Source organism: Cotesia typhae, unplaced genomic scaffold, assembly GCF_013202065.1.
Source record: "Cotesia typhae breed Kobodo isofemale line unplaced genomic scaffold, CoteBio_Ctyphae contig_123, whole genome shotgun sequence".
Classification (NCBI taxonomy): Eukaryota; Metazoa; Arthropoda; class Insecta; order Hymenoptera; family Braconidae; genus Cotesia; species Cotesia typhae.
In genome coordinates this window covers 2,947,166-2,968,101 of record NW_027423715.1, presented here as the reverse complement: position 1 = coordinate 2,968,101, position 20,936 = coordinate 2,947,166, and the positions used below count along the sequence as shown (strand labels likewise).

Sequence of the window (20,936 nt, the reverse complement as noted above, 5' to 3'; positions counted from 1 at the left end):
ACATTGACGTGAAACTTATTATTATTTTTTTTTATCAATAATTCGTATCCAAAATAAGCGCCACAAATTTTCGCATTTTATATTTTTTTTATGATTATAATTTATAATAAAATCAAACACAAAGATAATAAATTAATAGTCGCGTTATCAGACCCGAAAAAAACAAAACCATTTTTTTTTTTATTTAATAGTTAATAATAATAATCAATAAGTAATCAAATATATAATATTCAAATTTAAGCAACATTTTTCAAAAAAAATTTTTTTCATACTTTTTTTTACCCAGAAAAAATATGCCACAGGGTAAAAGCCCCAATTATTGACACTGTAAGAGACAAAATTATAATTTAATTTTTTTTTAAATAATTAAATAGCAATATTAATTTATAAACATTTAATTTAAGAAGTTAACAGTAAAAATTTTAAAAGCATAAATGAATAAGTACACCAAAGAAAAACCAACTAAAGAAAAAGGTGGTGACTTTATTTTTTTTTTTAATAATTAATATTTAATATTTTGAACGAAAGTAAATTTTTTCATTTTTTTTAATTAATTAGAATTTAATAAAAATTTGTATGATAATTATTTTTATTACAGATAATTAAATATATTTGAAAATAATTGAGGGTGTAAATATTTGGACCCCTGTCAATAATTGGGACTTTTACTTTATGTAACTTAAAAATTTTTAAGTCCACAGATTTTTATATAAAAAAAAAAACGAATGACTTATTTTTTCCAGGCTAAAATAATTTTAAATGTATATTCAATTGGACATATATACATACTAAGAATTGTTCAAATTCTACACACCTATTGGCTTTTTTTATTACACAATATAGCGTAATAAACGCATTGGGTTAATTATTAATTTCATTATTATTATTATTATTATTATTATTATTATTATTATTATTATTATTATTATTATTGTTACTGTTATTATTATTACTATTATTATTGAAAATTGAAAGGTAATATTAGTAATTATTGTTATTATTATTCATATCATTATTGGTATATAACACAAGTGCGTTTTAAACGCATGACAAATAATTAGTGTATTTTTAATCAGATAATTATCTTAACTGAGCAGTCACCAAAAAGTATCCCGAAGTGCAATTAATCATATATTTTTTTTTTTAAAGGTACATTATTATGTAATTGAGCATAACTTGACTATACTAGTCTGAATTCAAGTTTCGATTGATTAATTCGTTAAATAATTAATTATTACTCGAGATTCTTTTTGATTTTTCTTTTAATTCAAACTTCGAGGACGTCTAAAAATTTTGGGAAGCGCGACTTAGATTTTTTATTACCAAAATATTCCGAAACAAAATTCAAGCTTTGAGATAATTTTGAGCTTTTGATTTAAATAAATATTTTAAATCCTTGAAGTTTGGTTATTAACCAAAAAATACTTTGTTTTAAAATATACAATAAATTTTATTTAAAAATTTATTATTCTTACAAATGTATTTTTTTTTTTTTTAATTTCGTTTGAATAATTTTTCGCAATCTTAGCTTTTAAATTACGAATATATACAATATAAATTTTATGTTTTTATATTTAATGAATAACTATGTTTCGCTAATAACTTATTACGCAAATAACCGCTTTTTGTGAATAAGTAAGAACGAATAAGCCACAAAAATAATTAACTTTTTGTTTTATCTTTTCATAGTTATCATTATCGAATATTTATATTGTTTTTTTTTTTATTTTATTTCAAATTACAAATATCATACCACGTGTCCAATTGATTCAAAAGTCCGAGTTTAAAAAATCATTTTGGCACCCGAATCCCAAAAATACAATACCAATTTTTTTTTATTTCAAAAATTGTTTTTCAAGTTAAAAAAGTTCAAAATGAAGAAGTTAAAAAATGTAAAACAGTTTGGAAATTATTTTTTTATCAAAATTAAACATCAATACCGGAATAAAAAATTTTAATTACCAAAAAAAAATTTGAAAAAAAAATTTTTTTTTTCAATTTCCAAAAATAAAACTAAAAAAGAAATATTTTTTTTTTTTTATTAGAAAATTTTTTGAATCAATGAAAAAAATAAAAATTAATTTTTTGTACGAAAAAAAAAAACAAACTATCTTATATTTTGAAAATATTTTGTCCATTTAGAACTTTTCTAATTATTAATAAATGAAACAATGAAATTGTATATTTTTTTATTAACCTTTCAATATCAATTTAAAATTCCTGACCACACTAACATTTTATTAAAATACATAGAAGTATAAAAACAGAAAAAATAATAAACAATTTACGTTAAATGTTACTTTACTTGGCAATAATAACATATCCAACACTAAGCGTCGACTAATAAATAAAAACAAACCTTTGGCCATTAAATAATTCTCGTAACTTCTACAAACTAATATTGGCCATACAGTATAAACTTAAGAAAATCTTCAACGCAATAACCATCAGCAATTTAATTGAGCCGCCACTTGGCTTACACAAGCCCAAACAAGACCAAACCAAACAAAAGTGAACATAAATTGGATAAAAACCGGGGAAATTAAACTGATATGTGTCAATTCTTTCTCGTAATTCATTTACGGTACCTATTATTTTTACATACAATATTTTTAATTAATTAAAAGATTAAAAGCAATCATCTTCAAAAAGGTCAATTTTATAAAATAAATAAGCAAAATTTGTTTCTTTATTCTCGGTATCTTTTATGATTCGTATTGTTTAAATTATTATTATTCATTAGTTTCCAGAGTTAGTCACAGCCTGTTTGTAGTCACAAATTTTCTACCATACCATGTAACTAACTTACAATGCATTAAAAATCCCCGAACTCTAGTTACTCAAAAAAAAAAAAAAAAAAAAAAAAAAAAAAAAATCGAGTAAAACTACAGATCGGCCATTTTAATGCACTATCCTACAAAGTTTCTCGCCTACGTGATCCTAACCGAAACATGATTTTAATTTTATTGAAACGTGATTTTTAGTGATCTGTAATTCTCCATTATTAAATAATGTATTTCTTTCAAATACAACTCTAACATCACTTAAGTTTGGCCCTGTATTTAATTTTGTACGAAAGTTACGTTTAAAGACCGAAGTGAGGCACTATTTAAATATATTTATTTAGCTTTTTATTTTTTTTTAATTATTATTATATTTACTTCATTAAAAACTTTAAACATCAATTCTCTCTTTTGCTTTTATTCTTCCACCCTAATGAGAAAAATTATGGCGATAATATTTTCCGCAATAAAATTCTAAGTATTGCTGTTGCTTAAAACAAATGCGAATATTTTAAATCACAACTTTAAGTCAGTGTTATTTAATTTTTATTTATTATTAATTTTTTTTAATTAATTAACTTTATTAATTAATATTAATGTTAAGTAAATGTAAGAATATGAGATCAAAGTTTTCATAATATCTCGACCATTTTCCTTCGATGTAAAAAGTTTAACTTAAAAAAAATGAAAACAGACGCCAATATTAATAATAATAATAGTAATAAAAATAATAATAATAATGATGATTATAATAATAGCAATGATAATATATTAATATTAATAAAAAACAGACAAACGAAAACCAAATATTAAATAGTAGCGTAATTTTTGCCGTAAATGATAGTAATAATAATAATGAAATTTATATATTTATATATAAATATATATATTGATTTAATAACTAAAATAACTTCAATTATTTTTATTTTTACAACCATCTGTAACACTCATGATTATTATAATTTAAATTTAGATAAATAAAAAAAAAAAAAAAAATATTAATATTTAATGCCGAGGCATCGCGTTGAAGCGACTTACCCTCAAAATATTATTAAAATTTTAGTAAAAAAAAACTTAAGCTATTAATTGCTTTCTTACTTAAGTATATTGTGTTTTAATTAATAATAATATAATATTAAATATATTAATGAAAGTTTCTAACGATATACACAACAAAAGAACTAACGACCTGGTTAAACAAACTCTAACAAATAATAGCTCTTGATCTTTAATTATTATTATTATTATTATTATTATTGTTATTATTATTATTACAATAATCTTAATTAATAGGTTGTAAAACCTTATGATTAATTGCAATAAATAGTTATATATTTATAAATATTAATAAAATAAATGAAACGAGCTTTGTTTACTGTCGTTAGAATCCTTCTCTCTCTTTCTTTACTCGGTAAAAAATTCATATCTTTCTCTTATCATCTAGTATACTACAATACATACAAAAACTCTTATTAAATAAGTCAATTTATTATTCACTTATCATTTATATTAATTCATGAATATTTAATATGTATATCATACAATAATGACCAACTCGGATTTAAAAAACAACAAACGAGCGACCGCTTAATCATTTTATTATTTTAAATCCTTCCGATTATATTATTAGAGCTGTAGTAAATGTTTTTGAGAGAAAATAACAAAAAAAAAAAAAAAATAAAATAAAATAAACTTTTTAAATTGCCCGTAGCAACAACGGCAGACGGCAGTGAAAGACTAAGGCGCGTTTTCATGGACTCGACGCGCCATTTTGTCGACAGACTCTCGATAAGTGAGTTTGGAAGTTATATCGAGCTTAAATCTGTCTAACCAAGTATTTATCAATAATATTATAAAATAAATAATACCCACGTTAAAAAAAAAAAAAAAAAAAAAAAAAAAAAAAAAAAAAGTTTTAATTATGCTGGTAGTTAAAAAAAATATCTGCGATTACCATTACAATATTTTACAGCAAACGGCGACGTGGATCAGACAATTAATTCCAATTAATAAATAAATCCAGGGGAATAATAACCTCTAAAAATTCGGCCAATCGCTGTTAACTCCAATCCCAGAAAGCATGTCAGCGACATCTGGCGTACAAGTGAACGGAAAAGCAGGCTCTACGCTGGTTGAGCTGGTGGATTCAAAGGACTCTAGATCACTCGTTATCGATTCAATGTCGAGATCCAGGGCTGAATTGTACTCGGAGGTCGGAATTTGAAGCAAATCCGTGAGGGAATCTAGATCTGCTAGACTGCCATCAGTGACAGCTGCGGTGGGAATCGCTGGCTCTTCTATTTTAATTGTCGGGTGGTTGTTTATGGAAAGACCACCAGTAGGAAGCATCGCCGACGTACTTCTGTCGACAGGTTCTTGCTTTATCAAGACGCTGTTGTAGTTGTCGAGGTGCAGGGGGTTGGACGGACATGAGAAATTGGTGCTTCTCCCAAGTGCTAAGTCCCGGTGGATGTTATGCCGGTCGTTCGTGAATTCTGACCCAAACTCCAGGTCGTTTTCTTCCTTTATTTTTGGCTGCAAGTTGTTGTTGTGATGATTGCTGTTGTTATTATTGTTGTTGTTGTTGTTGTTATTGTTCATCCTGGTAGCACCTGGGACGTTGGTGGTGGTGGTGGTAGTGAGAGCCAGGTGGTCGTGGTAGTTGTCTTCGTAGAAGCTCGCGGACTCTGGAGAATCTGGAGTGTCGCAAGAGGGGCTGCTGGGTACTTTAGCGGTGACGTTGGGCGGGACTGGAGTGTAGTCCATGGAGATGGGCCTTTTGTCGAGGGCGAGCTTTATCTTTAGCCTGGAGACTGGGTTGCTGGAGACGGTGTGCCCCTGGAGCCTCTTGAGGGGCGTTTGGTGGTGGCTGTTGTTGTTGCTGTCGTTACGGGACTTGGTGGATATTGTCGTGGTGGCAGTCGTTATCGAGGGGCTGGCGGGGGCGTAGGTCGGCGAGGCCAACGGCGAGGACGACGTGGAGGACGATGTAGATGACAAGGAGGACTTCTTTGACTTCTTGGTGTCTTTGGACTTAGGCGGCGACGGCGGCTTCGCGGCCTTCTTTCGCGGACGGTACTTGTAGTCCGGGTACTCCATCATATGGAGCTGCCGCAGTCGCTCGGCCTCCTCGATGAACGGCCTCCTTTCGGCGTCGTCCAGCGTCTTCCAGCGCCTGCCCAATCGCTTGCTGATCTCCGCGTTGTGCATGTCCGGCTGCACCTCGCAGATCTTTCTACGCTCGATTTGCGACCACACCATGAACGCGTTCATCGGTCGCTTTATGTGGTTCGGGTTGTTTTTCTTTGTCTGTAACATAAATGAAATTTTTTTTTCATTTTAATTTCAGTTGGAAAATATTAACAGGAAAAAAATTTATTATTTATTATTACAACTTAAAAAAAAAAAAATAAAACAAAGTTCTTCAAAATTATTTACTTAATTGAAGTAAGTTTATTTTCTGAGTAGTAAAATTAAAAGTATCCCCTTTTAAAACGAATAATTGACATTAATTGATAATTGTTTTCGGTCTAACGCCCCAGGTTGAAACGAACTAGGTCAACAAGCAAAGGACTCTGATGAAATCCAAAATAACTATTTGAATGTGTATCAAGTTACTGAGACGAAATTACTCGCCCGGAGGATAGATAAATAGATATAATGGGATGTATGTTAAGTTAAACGGAAAGAGGGCTGCACATCTAAGTGAACACCTGGATGTAATTTGACTTTCATATCGTCCGGCAATAAAGATCCACCCTCAACTCGCATCGGCCATTACACCGAATTTATTAACACGATTCGGCCACACCTGCTCTGCTACTTTTTACATGCCCCTCAACGTACTTCCGCGTTAGCCGATTTATTTTATTTTGTTTCACGTCAGATTGCTTTATGATTTTTATTTTCGCGCTAATGGATGTCGTTGCTTCCACTTCGCCGTCTAGTATCCAAATCAAGAGTTGATACGCATCAGAATTTATGGTAATTACCAATTAGGTATTCTTATAAACCGAGAAAATGATGAGACAAAATACATTATTATAATTCTACGTATGAGAACGTGGAAGGAAGTGTACAAGTGTGCGATGGCGCCAGTTTAACCAACATAACATCAAACAGGAACTTGGATTGGGCATTTAGTGGCAATCAGTCGCTGGCGACTCACTGTCGCGTCTCAAATACTGATCTGTTCAGTAACAGTTAAATCTTTACTTGTACTTGTACTGGATTCAATTCAAGTACATACTTGATAAATACATACATGTATATTTAATATTTTTCCGCATTTAGCCTCAGATGGTTTTTTTAAGTTTAAATAAATTATTAATATTCTTAATTTTCAGTTTAAAGAGTTTTTTATTTAAAAAATGGCATTCTTACGTAATGTCAAATGTGAATTGAAAAACAAGCAGCTGAAAGGAGCAATTAATATTAATAAATTATACATATGTATAATTTGAAATTAACGTTTGAAGTATATTATTAGTTAACTTATTCAGCAAGTATATTAAATATACAGTGTGTATGTTAATAAAGAGAAAACGAAGGTATTTTCTCTTATTGCTTAATAACTAAAGTTAAACCCACAAGTTCTCACGACAACTTTTATCACCTCTGACGCTACTGGAAAACTCGTCAGGCTGGTATTATATTATATACTTAGGATAATAATAATAATAATATATGTAATTCCTCAGTTAGCGTAAATATAGTTAGTAGTTGTCCCAACTTGTTCTTACGACAGTTTTTGTTTTGCCGTTTGAATGTGTTCACAAGCTTTTGAGCATCACCAGCTGAATACTACAAGACATCATCAAGTTCAATAATGAGAAAACGCGCTCAGATTTAACAAGAAAAATTCACCAAGGACTCGAATCATTTTATGTTTAGTTGTAGATTAAAAACTTAGACTCTATTTCTGTCGCGCTGAATATTGAGTAATACTCAGCAGTATATTTTAACATAATTTTGTAGAATTTTTTTTTTATTTGCTTCACGCTCTCTAATTGAAAATTTACATCTCTAATTTTTTGGAGTTTAAATAGAATAGAAGAGAAATAAAAACTAAAATATTTCTCGACTACACAAGAAATATTTTATTTTTTGTTTGTTTATTTTTTTATTTACTTATATGTGTACAAGTACATTATTATTACGCATAGTTTTTTTACCCATATTTCCTATTAACTCAACTTGATTCTGTAACGGTAAAAGTAATAAAAGTTTGAGCCGAGAAAGAGGCGTCATAAAGTTAATGGTTAAAAGGTGCCGAATATGTTGGAAGATTTCCTATATCAATTTAATAACACCGGGGTCATTATACTCTAACCCGTTACCAGATCCAGTGAGTTAAGGATCGTAAGTGGAAAATGAAAAATTAAAATTAAAATAAATGAAAATTTTCTTCAAAAAAAAAATTAGCCTAATTTTTTAGGGCTAATTTAAGATTTTTTTTCTGGCATAATTTAATTAAAAAAAAATTTTTTTGAATAAATTTTTGTCAAAAATTTTCGTACTTTTTCCTAAAAATATAACAAACAATTTACAGCTGAACTTCTCGTTATTTTTATCACAAGAAGTAAAACGGACGGTCTCCTAAGTCATATTTTATTTATATATTTCTCTAGCAAGTAAAAAAAAAAAAAGTAAAAGTACAAAGTACTTTAAAAGGTGAGTAAAATCTAAAGTCTTCATTTGATTTCCCCGGCGAATAAAAGTAAGGGTGCCGTACGACTGCAGTCTACTTTCGGGTCACGCTTCCATTTACTACAAACCCAAGCAGAGTGTGAGTAATAATAAAAAATATAAAATATATATCTTCAAACGTGCATAACACACACGCAACTTGTACACGCTAAAACTCGGCCATAGATCTCTGATCAAAAGAACGCGTTTTACACATTTATTTTTCATTTTCTTTATTCTTCACCCCCGTATTTTTTTTTAACTGCTCGTAAAACCCACATGAAACATCAAAAATTTAAAACATTAAACTTTTTTTTCTTAGTATATTTTTATACTTTTTTGACAAAAGTTTTAACTGGTAAGATGAAAGGAAAATAAGATGGTAATGAATGATTAAAAAAGGTTGCTGGCATTGAGTATGGATATGTGCCAAGTACGTGTTAACCCTAGTTATATATGTTAGTTTATCACCTGGCCTACTATCTTGCTAATTTATTATTTATAATATATAAATATAATTATAATTATAATAACAATGCGGCAATAAAAATAAACAATAAAACATAATACTAACAATAACAACAATAATAATAATTTATTAAAACTAAAAACTTATGAAAATTATTATTATTATTACTACCAGCCTTGCAGTCACTATGTGACTGCCGTGACTTGTGAACTATAAATAAATAAAATTTTGCTTTATTAAATAATGACTTTTGTTAAATTGCACTGTACTATCATAACTATTGATCTTTTTAAAAATATACGCTCATCTTGATGTTACACTCATCAAGAGCTTTCATTTGAGTACCCATATCAATTTTTCATATATTTATATATATTATATATATGTATATATGAAAAATATATGAAAATGCATGTGGGTACTCAAATGAAAGGTCTTGATGAGTGTAACATCAAGATGAGCTTATATTTTTAAAAATGTCAATAGTTCACAAGATACAAAATATTTGTTATTATTATTGAAAATAAATTAGTAAATTAAAATGAATATATAGATTTGTATAAATATGAAAGTATGCAGAATAGTACTCAGATAAACTGATAATTATGCTGCAGTGCGTGTGCTTGAGACATCACATCAAAGTTACTAATAATGTAAGCGATTTAAAACGCTTACAATGACGCGGCTGCAAGGTCTCATATAATTATTCTCAGCTATTGCAGCTAGTATCAATTCGCAGTGAATATGTGGATACCGATTTGCTGGCTTTGTTTTAATACCCAGCTCATGTATGCAGACATCACTCGTATGTGCATACCTGTATGCGCCCGTTTTCAATAATTATAGTAATAGTATTATTATCGTATGCAACACCATAAAATTGCGGTAGGTATGTATTAAATGTTATGCATAGATATATATTCATGTGCATATTCAGGGGCAAGGTGTATTAGCTTTGGTTAGCAATTAGCCTGATACCGAGTGTAAGGTTTCAGAGGACATGTGCCGCGTTTATTATACACCGATCCGATTTCACAAGAACTAGATTGTATTTATTGTTATTAAAGGGGTAAGAAAAACAGATAAATGCATTTTATTATCTGATATGGTTTTTCTATTATTATTATTATTATTATTATTATTATTATTATTATTATTATTATTATTATTATTATTATTATTGTTGTTATTGTTATTGTTATTTTATTTTGAGGGGATTGAACCAGCGATTTGATAAATAAGTTTCAAATGGAAAATAATAGTATAAAGTTTGAGTATTTTTTTTTCTTTCCTTGAAATGACCGCGACCTCGGTAAATTTTTTTATAAAACGTTAATTACAGGGAATTTGAAAGCTGAAAAAAGGGAGAATTACAGTTCTAAAGTAGTAACGGTGCGTTTTATAAATTTGAGTTATCGACGGTAAATATAAGTTGTTGAGAAATAATAATTTAAACGTATAGAGAAATTATAGGATTCGTAGACTCTATTCGTGAATTATACAAATGAAGGGGTCGGCTTAAAAAGTAGCATGAGTTTGTTGTCGGTTTATTGTTGTCTTTCCCTCTTTGAAAAAAATTTAAATAATTAAATGGATTATTATATTGATGATATAAGTAAAAATAATTAAAAGTTATAGACACGTAGTCTGAGGCTTGGAATCTCGGAGCGATCAAACGTGTCACGTACGCACAAATGATCTCTACTCATACATTCTAACTTAATGTAATCTATAAGCACTTGCGGCTTGGCTCAGTAAGTCTGATTGTAAGGAAACCAGTATAAGTACGCATACTACTACTTATACTCATTACTCAGTACTCTCAGAGAGTTATTGCCGAAGGCCATGATACCGAGTTGAGATGCAGGCTTGCCTCTACAAGTGACCTTAAGTTTTCTCACTTCCGTCAGCTGCAGGCTAATAGTGAATAATATATAATAATATTCATAAGCTTCTCATGTTTTTCTTATTACATTTAACTTTTTATTTATTTATTTACTTATTCGTTATTAATATTATTATTATTATTATTATTATTATTATTATCGAAAATAAAATTGAATTTTAAATTAGTTGACTATAGAAAAAATTTAAAATAAAATTAATAATACATTTTATTATTATTATTATTTATAAGTAGCAAGTAAAATTATAAAATAGTTAAGTATGAAAAGACACAAAATAGGAAATAAGGAAAAATAAAAAATAAAGACAAATGTGCGTACAAGTGCCACTGGATTGTACTGGCAAGGATCAAGGCGTTTGCGCAACAAACCGCACACTCAAGGAATCTCTTTGTCGCTTCCTAGTCGGGCAACGCACGTCCATGAAGAACACGGAATTGTCATTTTGTCGGAGAACGTGAGAATAAACTTCACCGGGTTTTTTTAAAGATCTTCGAGCAGAGGATTTACTTTTTTTTTTGCTGCTATTCTACTCTTCTAATAAATGTATGAATTATTATTCAAAATTCTAATGAAATTTTTTTATCTTAATATTGCATCGATTTAACTGTGTGAAGATTAGTTTAGGAGTTTTTAATATAAATGTATACGCAGAACCGGAAATATTAAAGCGCTATCGTGATTACAGGAAAATTCAAAACAATTGTAATAGCCTGAGTACTTACGGAAGTCATAATTCTTTTAAGTGTTATGATGATTTATCGGTTTACTTAACAAAAAAATGAAATTATTTTCTTTCTTGTTAAATTTAAATTAACAAAATTTTTTTTCAACCTTCACAAAAAAAATTTAAAAAATTAAAAAAAAAAAAAAAACTATTTGTTTATAAAATTAAGTTTTTAACGAGATAATTTAAAATTAGTGGGATTTAATATCTTAAAGTCTGATCTTTTAGACTAATAAACGTGAGTAAGAAAAATTATGAAATCGTTTATCACCCGTGATCGAATCTCAAAATGTATTTATTCCTGAGGCCTTGAAATCGCGTGAGTGGATTGATCTGTCTCTGTCTCACCGGGTATCTCTATTCTCCTCATTTCATCTTATACTGTTATTATTTACGATGATACTTAAATAAAAAAAAACCCGTTAATTAAAACCGCTAAAAAATCAATATTTATGTGCATAAAACTTTTAAAATCAATCAAATGACTAAAATAAAAAAAAATATATAAACTAACGAGTTAGTTAAGTACTGGTATTATTATTAGTTTAGAAAATAATCAATTAAATACACTTTACACACCTTATTTTCAGTAGGTGCAGCAGCTAATGTTACCAATAATAATAAAAATAAATATAAAAAAAAATTTTAAAAACTCAATTATTGTTGTTTTATTTAAATTCATGTCACATTGTTTTCATTAATAAAAAACGTGCTTTCATGATTCCAATTAACATATTCATGGCTCGGTGTCTTTATTTACACAAATTTAAATGTCTAGTCATTAATCGTTTTATTTTTTATACTTAATAGGCGAGAAGAGATACATTATTTTCTCACTTTAAATAAATGACATTAATCTCGATCTATAACGCTCGATTTAAATCTTCAGTGTATGTTAATTTGTTAAAATATATTATTTTAGAATTTAAAATTAAAAAATTTATTTAATTTTTTCGTGGAACATGAAACATATATCACGGTGATTGGGATAGAGCATTACCGACTAATCACTCTTGGTCGGGGCCTTGGAATACGTAATCGCTGGTTTTTCTACACACGCCTCGAATTATGCTCAACACTAATGCATGCACACGTGAAATGAGGACTGACACCAGTGGGAGTGGACCTTCCAATGGAGATTAATCACACCAGGATTTTTTTTATTACACTAAAATTACTCGATAGTTTAAATGCATTAAATTAATATTTTAATTATTGATTTTTTAATGTTAAAATTTTTTTGTGGGGTAAAATAGCAAGTGATCAATCATTTGAAGTGAAAATTTAGAATGCAAATAATTCTTATTTAAATAAAGTGAAAATTAAAAATCTAAAAAATTTTAATGTTAAAATTTTTAAGCCAAGATTTTTTTTTTACGAATATTTGCATTGTCTATAAATCCAATATATATTACATACTTTTATAAATGATTATGATTGAAAAGTAATATAGCACTAGGTAATGGTAATAATTTTTTTTATTGTTATTGGAAATAAAGGAGGTCAGCAGTAATGTAGAGAAATAAATAATACAAGTCTCGTGGGATCTAGGATTCTTCCTTACATCGCATTGATTTTACAGTCGTTTATTTTTCTTATTGTTTCAAGTTGAGGAAAGCAGATATTATATGCGATTGTTATTATTATTTTTGTTGTTGTAAATATCGACATCAACGAGGGTGGGCGGGTCTTTTACAACTTGAGAGTAACTACATGGAGTTTATGCGCAAGTATACTTTATACCGTATACTGTATATTTGTGTATTTATGTATTTATGTAGATATGTATGCTAGTATAAGTAGTAAGCAATATAACGATATTTAGCCTCTCGCCCCGTCTTTCCTTGACCGACTAGTGTAATGTAGCGAGTGACTTTCATCCGCGGTTTAATACTTGCTACCTAACCATGGAAGATCAACCAGATACCGAGTCGAATCAACCGTGACAGGCGAAAACAGAAAACACTCTTTACTTCTGTAATTTTTTATTTAAATTTGTCTCTTTTACTCTATACTTCCCTCTAATAATGACAATAATAATAATATTCAATAATTGATGTGAAGATCGGTGTTTTTGCTTAATAAAAAGGTAGTTTGATAATCAGGCCATATACCTGATCCAAATTTTAGACAAAAATCAAATTTATTAATTTGTTATCACAACTTTTTAATTTTTTTATCACAAATTAAAAAGTTTCGTAAATTGTAGGTTATACACATGATTTTAGAAATCAAATAAAAAATTTTTTTAGACTTGAATTGAATTTAAAATTTATATAAAAATTAATATATTGTAAAATAAATTACTTTAAATTATTGTAAAATTTTTAGACCTTAATTTCAAGTAATTTTTTTTTTAAATATTTATATTCAAGTATTTTTTTTTAATATAAAAATCTTAAAATTGTCAGTTACGGTGTTTAGAAATTGGGCAGCCGCGTAGTGGTAACAAATTAATAAATTTGATTTTTATCTAAAATTTGAATCGGGTACATAAGCTGATTATTAAGCTACCTTTTTATTAAATAAGAATAATAATAATAAGTAAATTATGTATTTAAATACTCAAGCATCATCTTCAGCTCACGCCCTCTTAATTTAAAATTATTTTCTCTAACCTACATAGATATAATAGATCTCTAGTAAATGTAGTAATATAATGCTCGTGGATCGAATAGACGTTAAGTGTTTATGTTTACATACAAGCGTAAGCGTGCTCACATACTTACAGCTATATACCATCCAATCCGCGAACTTATCTAAAAGTATAATGCTCTGTTGTTACAGCATTATCATATACCGGTGTCTAATAAGCAACGCAAATCGTCGCCGATAGATCTAATCGGAATAGCGATGCCCTTGCCCGCGCCCGTTTCGATAATTGCATAATCGCGTCATTAGCTGTCAATAGGAAAAGAGAAAGAGAGACATTATGACCATCAATTTGAATCCTTATATTTTATACATGCATGTGTATAATAATTAGAATAAATATGAGTGTTAAAAACAAACAAACAGACACACGTTTGTTTTATCGTCCACTGGATTATCATTATTTAAATCCACCCAGTGATTGTAGTTTATTTAAAAAAAAAACAATTAAAAAATTTTTTTTTCCTTTTACGTTGCAGTGAATTGTTGTGTCGCGATTAATCCAGCTTAACATTCAATTACGTCAACTTTTGAAATAATTGTAGACCAAATTAATTACCTTTGAGTATAAGTAGTTTTTAATGTCATTTATCGTTAAATTGTTTTTTTTTTTTTTTTATTTCCTTAAAGTTTGTTTTGAAAAAAAAAAAAATTAAAACTGTTCAAATTTATTTATTTCTAGCGATTGTTTAATAGCCTGATGTTTGTATAAAAGAGGAATAATGTCATTGAAATATTTAATTGTGCGTATTATTCTATTTAAAAAAAAAAAAAAAACATTACTTGATATTTTTGTCATTTTTTTGAATGTCGATTAAAATCAAAGATTGTTAATTTTTTATTATGTCAAGTTTAATGCTTTTCAAAGGGACTTCTTGATAATTTAAAAAAGTAATTGACGTTAAAATTTTTAAATTCTTACAAACAGAAGAGAATTAAAAAAAATTACTACAAAACAAAACCGTGAGAATTTAAAAATTTTAACTTTCTTCATTGTAAAAATTACAATAAGTCATTTGAAACTTCCTATAGCAATTTTTATTTTTGTCAGATATTTTTGTAATTAAATTCAAAATTACACTTTATATAAAATTTTTTTTGTAAATTTTATGAATAAATTTTAATTGACTTAAAATTTGTAAAAGTTCCCAAAAATAATTTTTAAATGCCCAATTAATTTTTTTTTTTAAATTGCTTTTAATACTGTGTCGATAATGTGATATAAATATATATATATATATATATATATATATATATATATATATATATATATATATATATATATGTGTGTGTATTATAAGAAAATAATATATTATCGACATTGTAATTTAATTTAATTGCACGTCGATTACTCAAGAAAATGTACGCACCTAATTATTATAATATAAAAGTGTTATTTGCATCAAATTTAAATATTTATTATCATTGTCTTAAAAAAAAAAAAAAAAAAATCCTTTTTTAATAAACAGAATCTTGAACCACAATTATGGTTTTCTTAGTACAATTAGCGCAAATAATTTATAATTTAATCCTTAAGAAAATATTCTTGATAAATTAATGAAAACATATATCTGTATTAAATTTTAGCTGAAAAAAAAGAGCCATTGTAGATATTACAATTAATAAAAATAAAAAAAAGTGAGCATGGCTGCCGGTAATTGCTCGGGACATATCTCAGGCGATTTTTGTCCTTAGTATTCTATTAACCGTCAATTATTTGACTAAAAATGGCTTACAATCGCAATAAAAGTTTAAGAGAAAAACCTTCACTGCACACTAGGCACTAGTAACATTGAATTCAACCTTGACAGGTGTATTTATTTTTATTGTCATTAAATTACTGATGATTTACAGTAATTAGTCTGGAAAATAACTTTTTATACTTTTATACTTGATAGGGCCACGGAATTATATCGGTATTTACCCGCAATAATTAGCCAGAAAAAAATTGAGGGGGGAAAATATTATCATTGTAAAGTGTAGGTGAGTATTATTTAATTTAATGGTGATAATGTGAGTTGTATCTATGAAAGTGGGCTGCACTGGGGTATAGATTATCTCGATCGATGCAAAAATACTCGATCTCAGACACTTTAGATCACATCAGATATACACACATGAGTTAACCAACGTCAGCTAATGCCACAGATCGTGGGAAAATAGTTCTCGCGTACTTACTCTACGATAACGAGTTAAGTTAACTTAAGTCGGCTTATTTCTAATTCTCGCGTCGTCTCAATACACACATACATGCACATGTGTGTTTTTCATTTCCCAATAAATCTATAAGTTGTATAACTAAACTTTAACGGTTTCACTTGATATTTCATTGGGTCGCTAATAAATTTAAAATGAAAAAAAAAATAAAATAAAATAAATAAATTTAATGAAAATATTAAAATAAATAATGACATTAATATTATTAAATAAATTAACATACGAATGCTGTTAAATAATATCACCAGGGCTTGTGACGACATTTCGTAAGATAATTATTGACTTTCAAATGCGAGACAGTGACTTGCGTCTGATCGTAAATGTTTACACCAACACACAAATGTTTTATGTTTATTATTAGTACAATAATATAATTTTTTTTAAATATTATTATTTTTAATTATTATTACACTTTAATGTTGTGATAATTAACTTGAAGATAATAACTAAGCAATTTTGTCTGTATTTAAAAAAATTCTGATGTAATTTTCGAAGATTTGTTTTTTTTTTTTTTTTTTTTTTTTTGTACGATGAAAAAATAAAGGAAGTTATTGCGTTCATGTTTGTATTTATAACTGTATTTAAATGTAAATAATAGTTGACGGTAACTATTTATTATTTACGTATAAATAAAATGTAAAAAGTAAAAAGAAAACAAAGATTAAGCAATAAAAAATAAAATAAAATTATAAAATTATAAAGGCGGACAAGCTAAGTGCGTTAAACTGATAGACATACGAGCTGTTGGTATCTATAGAACATGAGACTTAGTGAGATACAAAGTAGCTAAGGGAACTATACTAGCCAATAAGAGTTAAGTACACTTAGGTAAACTTATCTCTGTACAACTATTAAATTTATACAGCATACGATGTATAGGTATGTCGTCTATACAATATGTTTGTATATGGTACATTAGTGTATCACGTCAAGACACAACTCTCAATATAACACTTGGGATAGAGTTTAAGTTTTATGATTTGAATCCTTAAACACAAAATTTATTTATTTATTATTATTATTATTATTATTATTATAAAAATGTTAAATAATAACCCTTAATATTTCTCATTAGGATGTTAATTATTAAAGTTGCATAATTATTTGTCGATTACGATTAACACACGCGTGGACAACCGTACGTAGGTATTATAATATATGTATAGCACAGAATGATGTGTATTTAATATATTTATATGAGTGTTGCCCACGCGGATAACGATACCGGTATATATATGCACAGCCGTAATGTAAGTGCATGAGTATTATTATAATACCAAGTAACAAACTTGCTGCGGACGAATATCGTTTGGTTATTAATTACCTCGAGCGCAGTAATTAATTCACTGCCCGTTCCTCTCACTCAGGATGTATACAAATGTACATACTATGTATATATATATATATATATATATATATATATATATATATATATATATATATATATATATATATATACTAGATGAGAGAGTACGCAAATCGACCGCGATATTCCGCTGGCAAATGATTAACGACTGTTTTGAAATCTCAAAGTATTGAATTATTGTTTAATACTTTTTGAGTTGAATTACAAACAACGTTTGGTATTGAGTGTGAAAATAATACTTTGAGACAAGCTTTTTCGACATTTTTAATTAAAGCAAAGTATTTAATACCACGATTGGAAGTTTTTTTTATCAATTTTCCTGTAGAATAAATATTAATATTAATTAATAAGTAATATGGATGCAGAATAGTATATTTTATTGGAGTGATATCAGAGAAAGAGAGAATGTAAATGAATGCAGATAATATGCAAAATAATGGATGGCAGCAGCCCATGAAGCTTAAGAGAATCGCGTGTACATGCGTCACGCGTCACATCCGCATCCTCGGTTACGAAATGTCGAAAACCGCATCACTTTTAAACCAGACCGCACTCTACTGCTTCTATATACGATAGATAGTGTTACCAACCAACCGACCAGTGGTTGCATTAAAGCTCACCAGCTGCCTCCAACTATACTTGATACTCTCTACTCTTTAATCCCCTCTCAACGCTTCCAATCGTCATTTCAAATACGTTCAAAAATTAAATGAGTTTTTATTTTTATAACAAAATTTTTTTTTTTTTTAAATCGAACAAATTAAAATATTTATTTTTAATTCCACCGGAATTATGAGTACAATTTTAAAAATTATGGAAAATAATTTTTTTCGATTACATTTTTTAATTAAAAATTTTTTTTTATTTCAATTTTTTGCGTAAAATTTTAAAATTAAATTTTTTTAATTGAAAAAATTTTGTAAATTTTTTTATAAATGAAGAACAAAATTAATAGTCTTCCGAGTAGATTATTTTGAAAGGAAACTAAAGACTGATTCACAGGTAAGAAGTAAAAGGCGGTGAATCATCGGTACACATCAGGAAATAAATCCTTGAAGGAATATAAATAAAAAATATCGATATAAGTGAGTTAGTATCCACCAAGGATGTAAAAGTAGAAGAGAAAGATAGAGATAAAGATGAACATATCGTGTAAGGAAGCTATCGCGTATAACGGGAGTCGATCGTTCTAAGAATCGATCGTATAAGGATCACCGTTTAAATGCAGACGAATTGAATGGTTTCTCTCAACTCTCTCGCGTCTAGAGTGTCATCTCGCTAGAAAAACTATCATATCAAGATTCATCCGATAGCCAGCACACACAACTCAATAAAATTTTCTCTAGTCTTCAGTAGTATGGTGCTAAATTGAAGTTTTATCCTGAAAGTGTAGTATAGTACCTACTGAAAATAATCGTGGAACGAAACTTGGAATCGGGTGAGCTTGTCCTCGTTCCGTGCGATTAGTTCCGTTAACTCGTGCAATTGAGGCTTGATGAGTCGATACTTTGGCAAGAACAACAATAATAATACGGTCAATTCGTACCCGCTATTTAACTTGTAACATTTTCTGCTCGTTCGTTTTCGTCTTCGAGTAATCAAATCTCATCTCCGAGCTTCAATGATGTTTACTTGGTTAATTTTCATGTTCTTTAATTTTTACTTCTTCTTCTTCTTCTTTTAATTATCCGTGTCTCGTTTGTACTTCAGATTCAGCAGTGTACTAGTTTTAGTTGGATATATTGAACGGAATATTGTATATGCATCGACTTCATCCCACGAGGCCGACACGCGACTCAATCAGCTAACTAACATCCGACCACGATAGCCGATGTAGGACATGACAAGTTAATCATTTAGAGAAATAAAGTTAGATAGACATTTTAAAACTTGTTAATTTATTATTTTTACTTTAATTGTGGATATTTATAATTGAAATAAACATGCTAGATTTCAGCTGGAGTAATAACGCCGTAATTAAAATGATAAATTTTAATTAATGTAAAATTGCAATAAAAAATAAAAGGGAAGAAGAAGAAAATGAGAAAGTTTTAGCTAGAAAAGAAAATTGAATTTTAAAAATTGTTTAACAGATATTTAAATTTATATTTATATTTCTACTTATATATTAATGGTAGTATACATGATGTAGATATATAATTGATGGTAATTTAAGAAAATAGCACGGCTCGGTTTATTTTTATGCGTATATTATGAACAAGATTGCTTAAAGTCTGAGTTTAAGTAAAAGAGCTTCTTTGGAGAAAATATAATTTTACGATTTTAAGGAAACGCCTTGATAAATTTATATTACTGGTTATTTTTTTTTTTTTTTTTTTTTAATATAAATATTAGTGAGAGCTCGGTATTCTAAATGGTAATCACTCGGATTAGCTAATATAAGAGAGTAGTGGTGATTAAATTTTGATTTAAATTTAATTTGTAGGTAATTTTATATTAATGTATGTGGATTGGACGTGAATAGATGGATCGAGGTAATTTGAGGCATATACGATACGATGTAACGACAGATTAAAAAAGGATGATGATCCCGAGACTCGATTATGAAAGTACCCGAGGATAAGAATCATGCTGTAATGTAACGTGCTTGTAACGGCGGTGTTGTGTACGGACAACGGTATTACAAAAGTGACAGTGAGATCTTGAGTACCAACCGTGTAGTGTGGTTTCACTCACTTGAAAGCGATGCGTGCATGCGTTCGCGTAACAGGATTATATTAAATCAATATTCTATTTTATTCTAACAATTATCTATTGTTATTATTATTAAAATAGACTAAGTCAAAATTCATAAAATATAAATGCATTTATGTCAAATAAAATACTCATAGAAAAAAAAAATTTGACACTATGTAAACATTTGTCTAATAGTTATAATCTCGTATTACAAATGTACATTTAAAATGCATTAGTCAGATCTAAGATAACATAACTATAACTGTATATTATAAAATATGTATGCCTTATGTCAAAATATTATTTTACTCTACTTAATTTGAAAATTTTTTTAATTGTTAAGCAGCTACAGGGTGGCCAAGTCATTTTTATTTTCATTCTTTCTTTTATAATTATATAAAATACAACACAAAATTTTTTTTTATTTTTTTAA

The 20,936-nt window shown here is 28.1% G+C and overlaps 1 protein-coding gene across 2 annotated transcripts in view; it reads right to left on the bottom strand.

Annotated features, from left to right (window-relative positions):
- Positions 1-3,623: 3,623 nt before the first annotated feature.
- LOC141533364 (uncharacterized) overlaps positions 3,624-20,936 on the bottom strand; it is a 36,970-nt gene continuing 19,657 nt past the window's right edge. For both annotated transcript variants that reach the window (XM_074252222.1, XM_074252211.1), the window contains exon 2: positions 3,624-6,092. In XM_074252222.1, the coding sequence (XP_074108323.1) occupies positions 4,821-6,092 (1,272 nt within the window). In that variant the 3' untranslated portion in view covers positions 3,624-4,820. The remainder of the gene's footprint in view (positions 6,093-20,936) is intronic.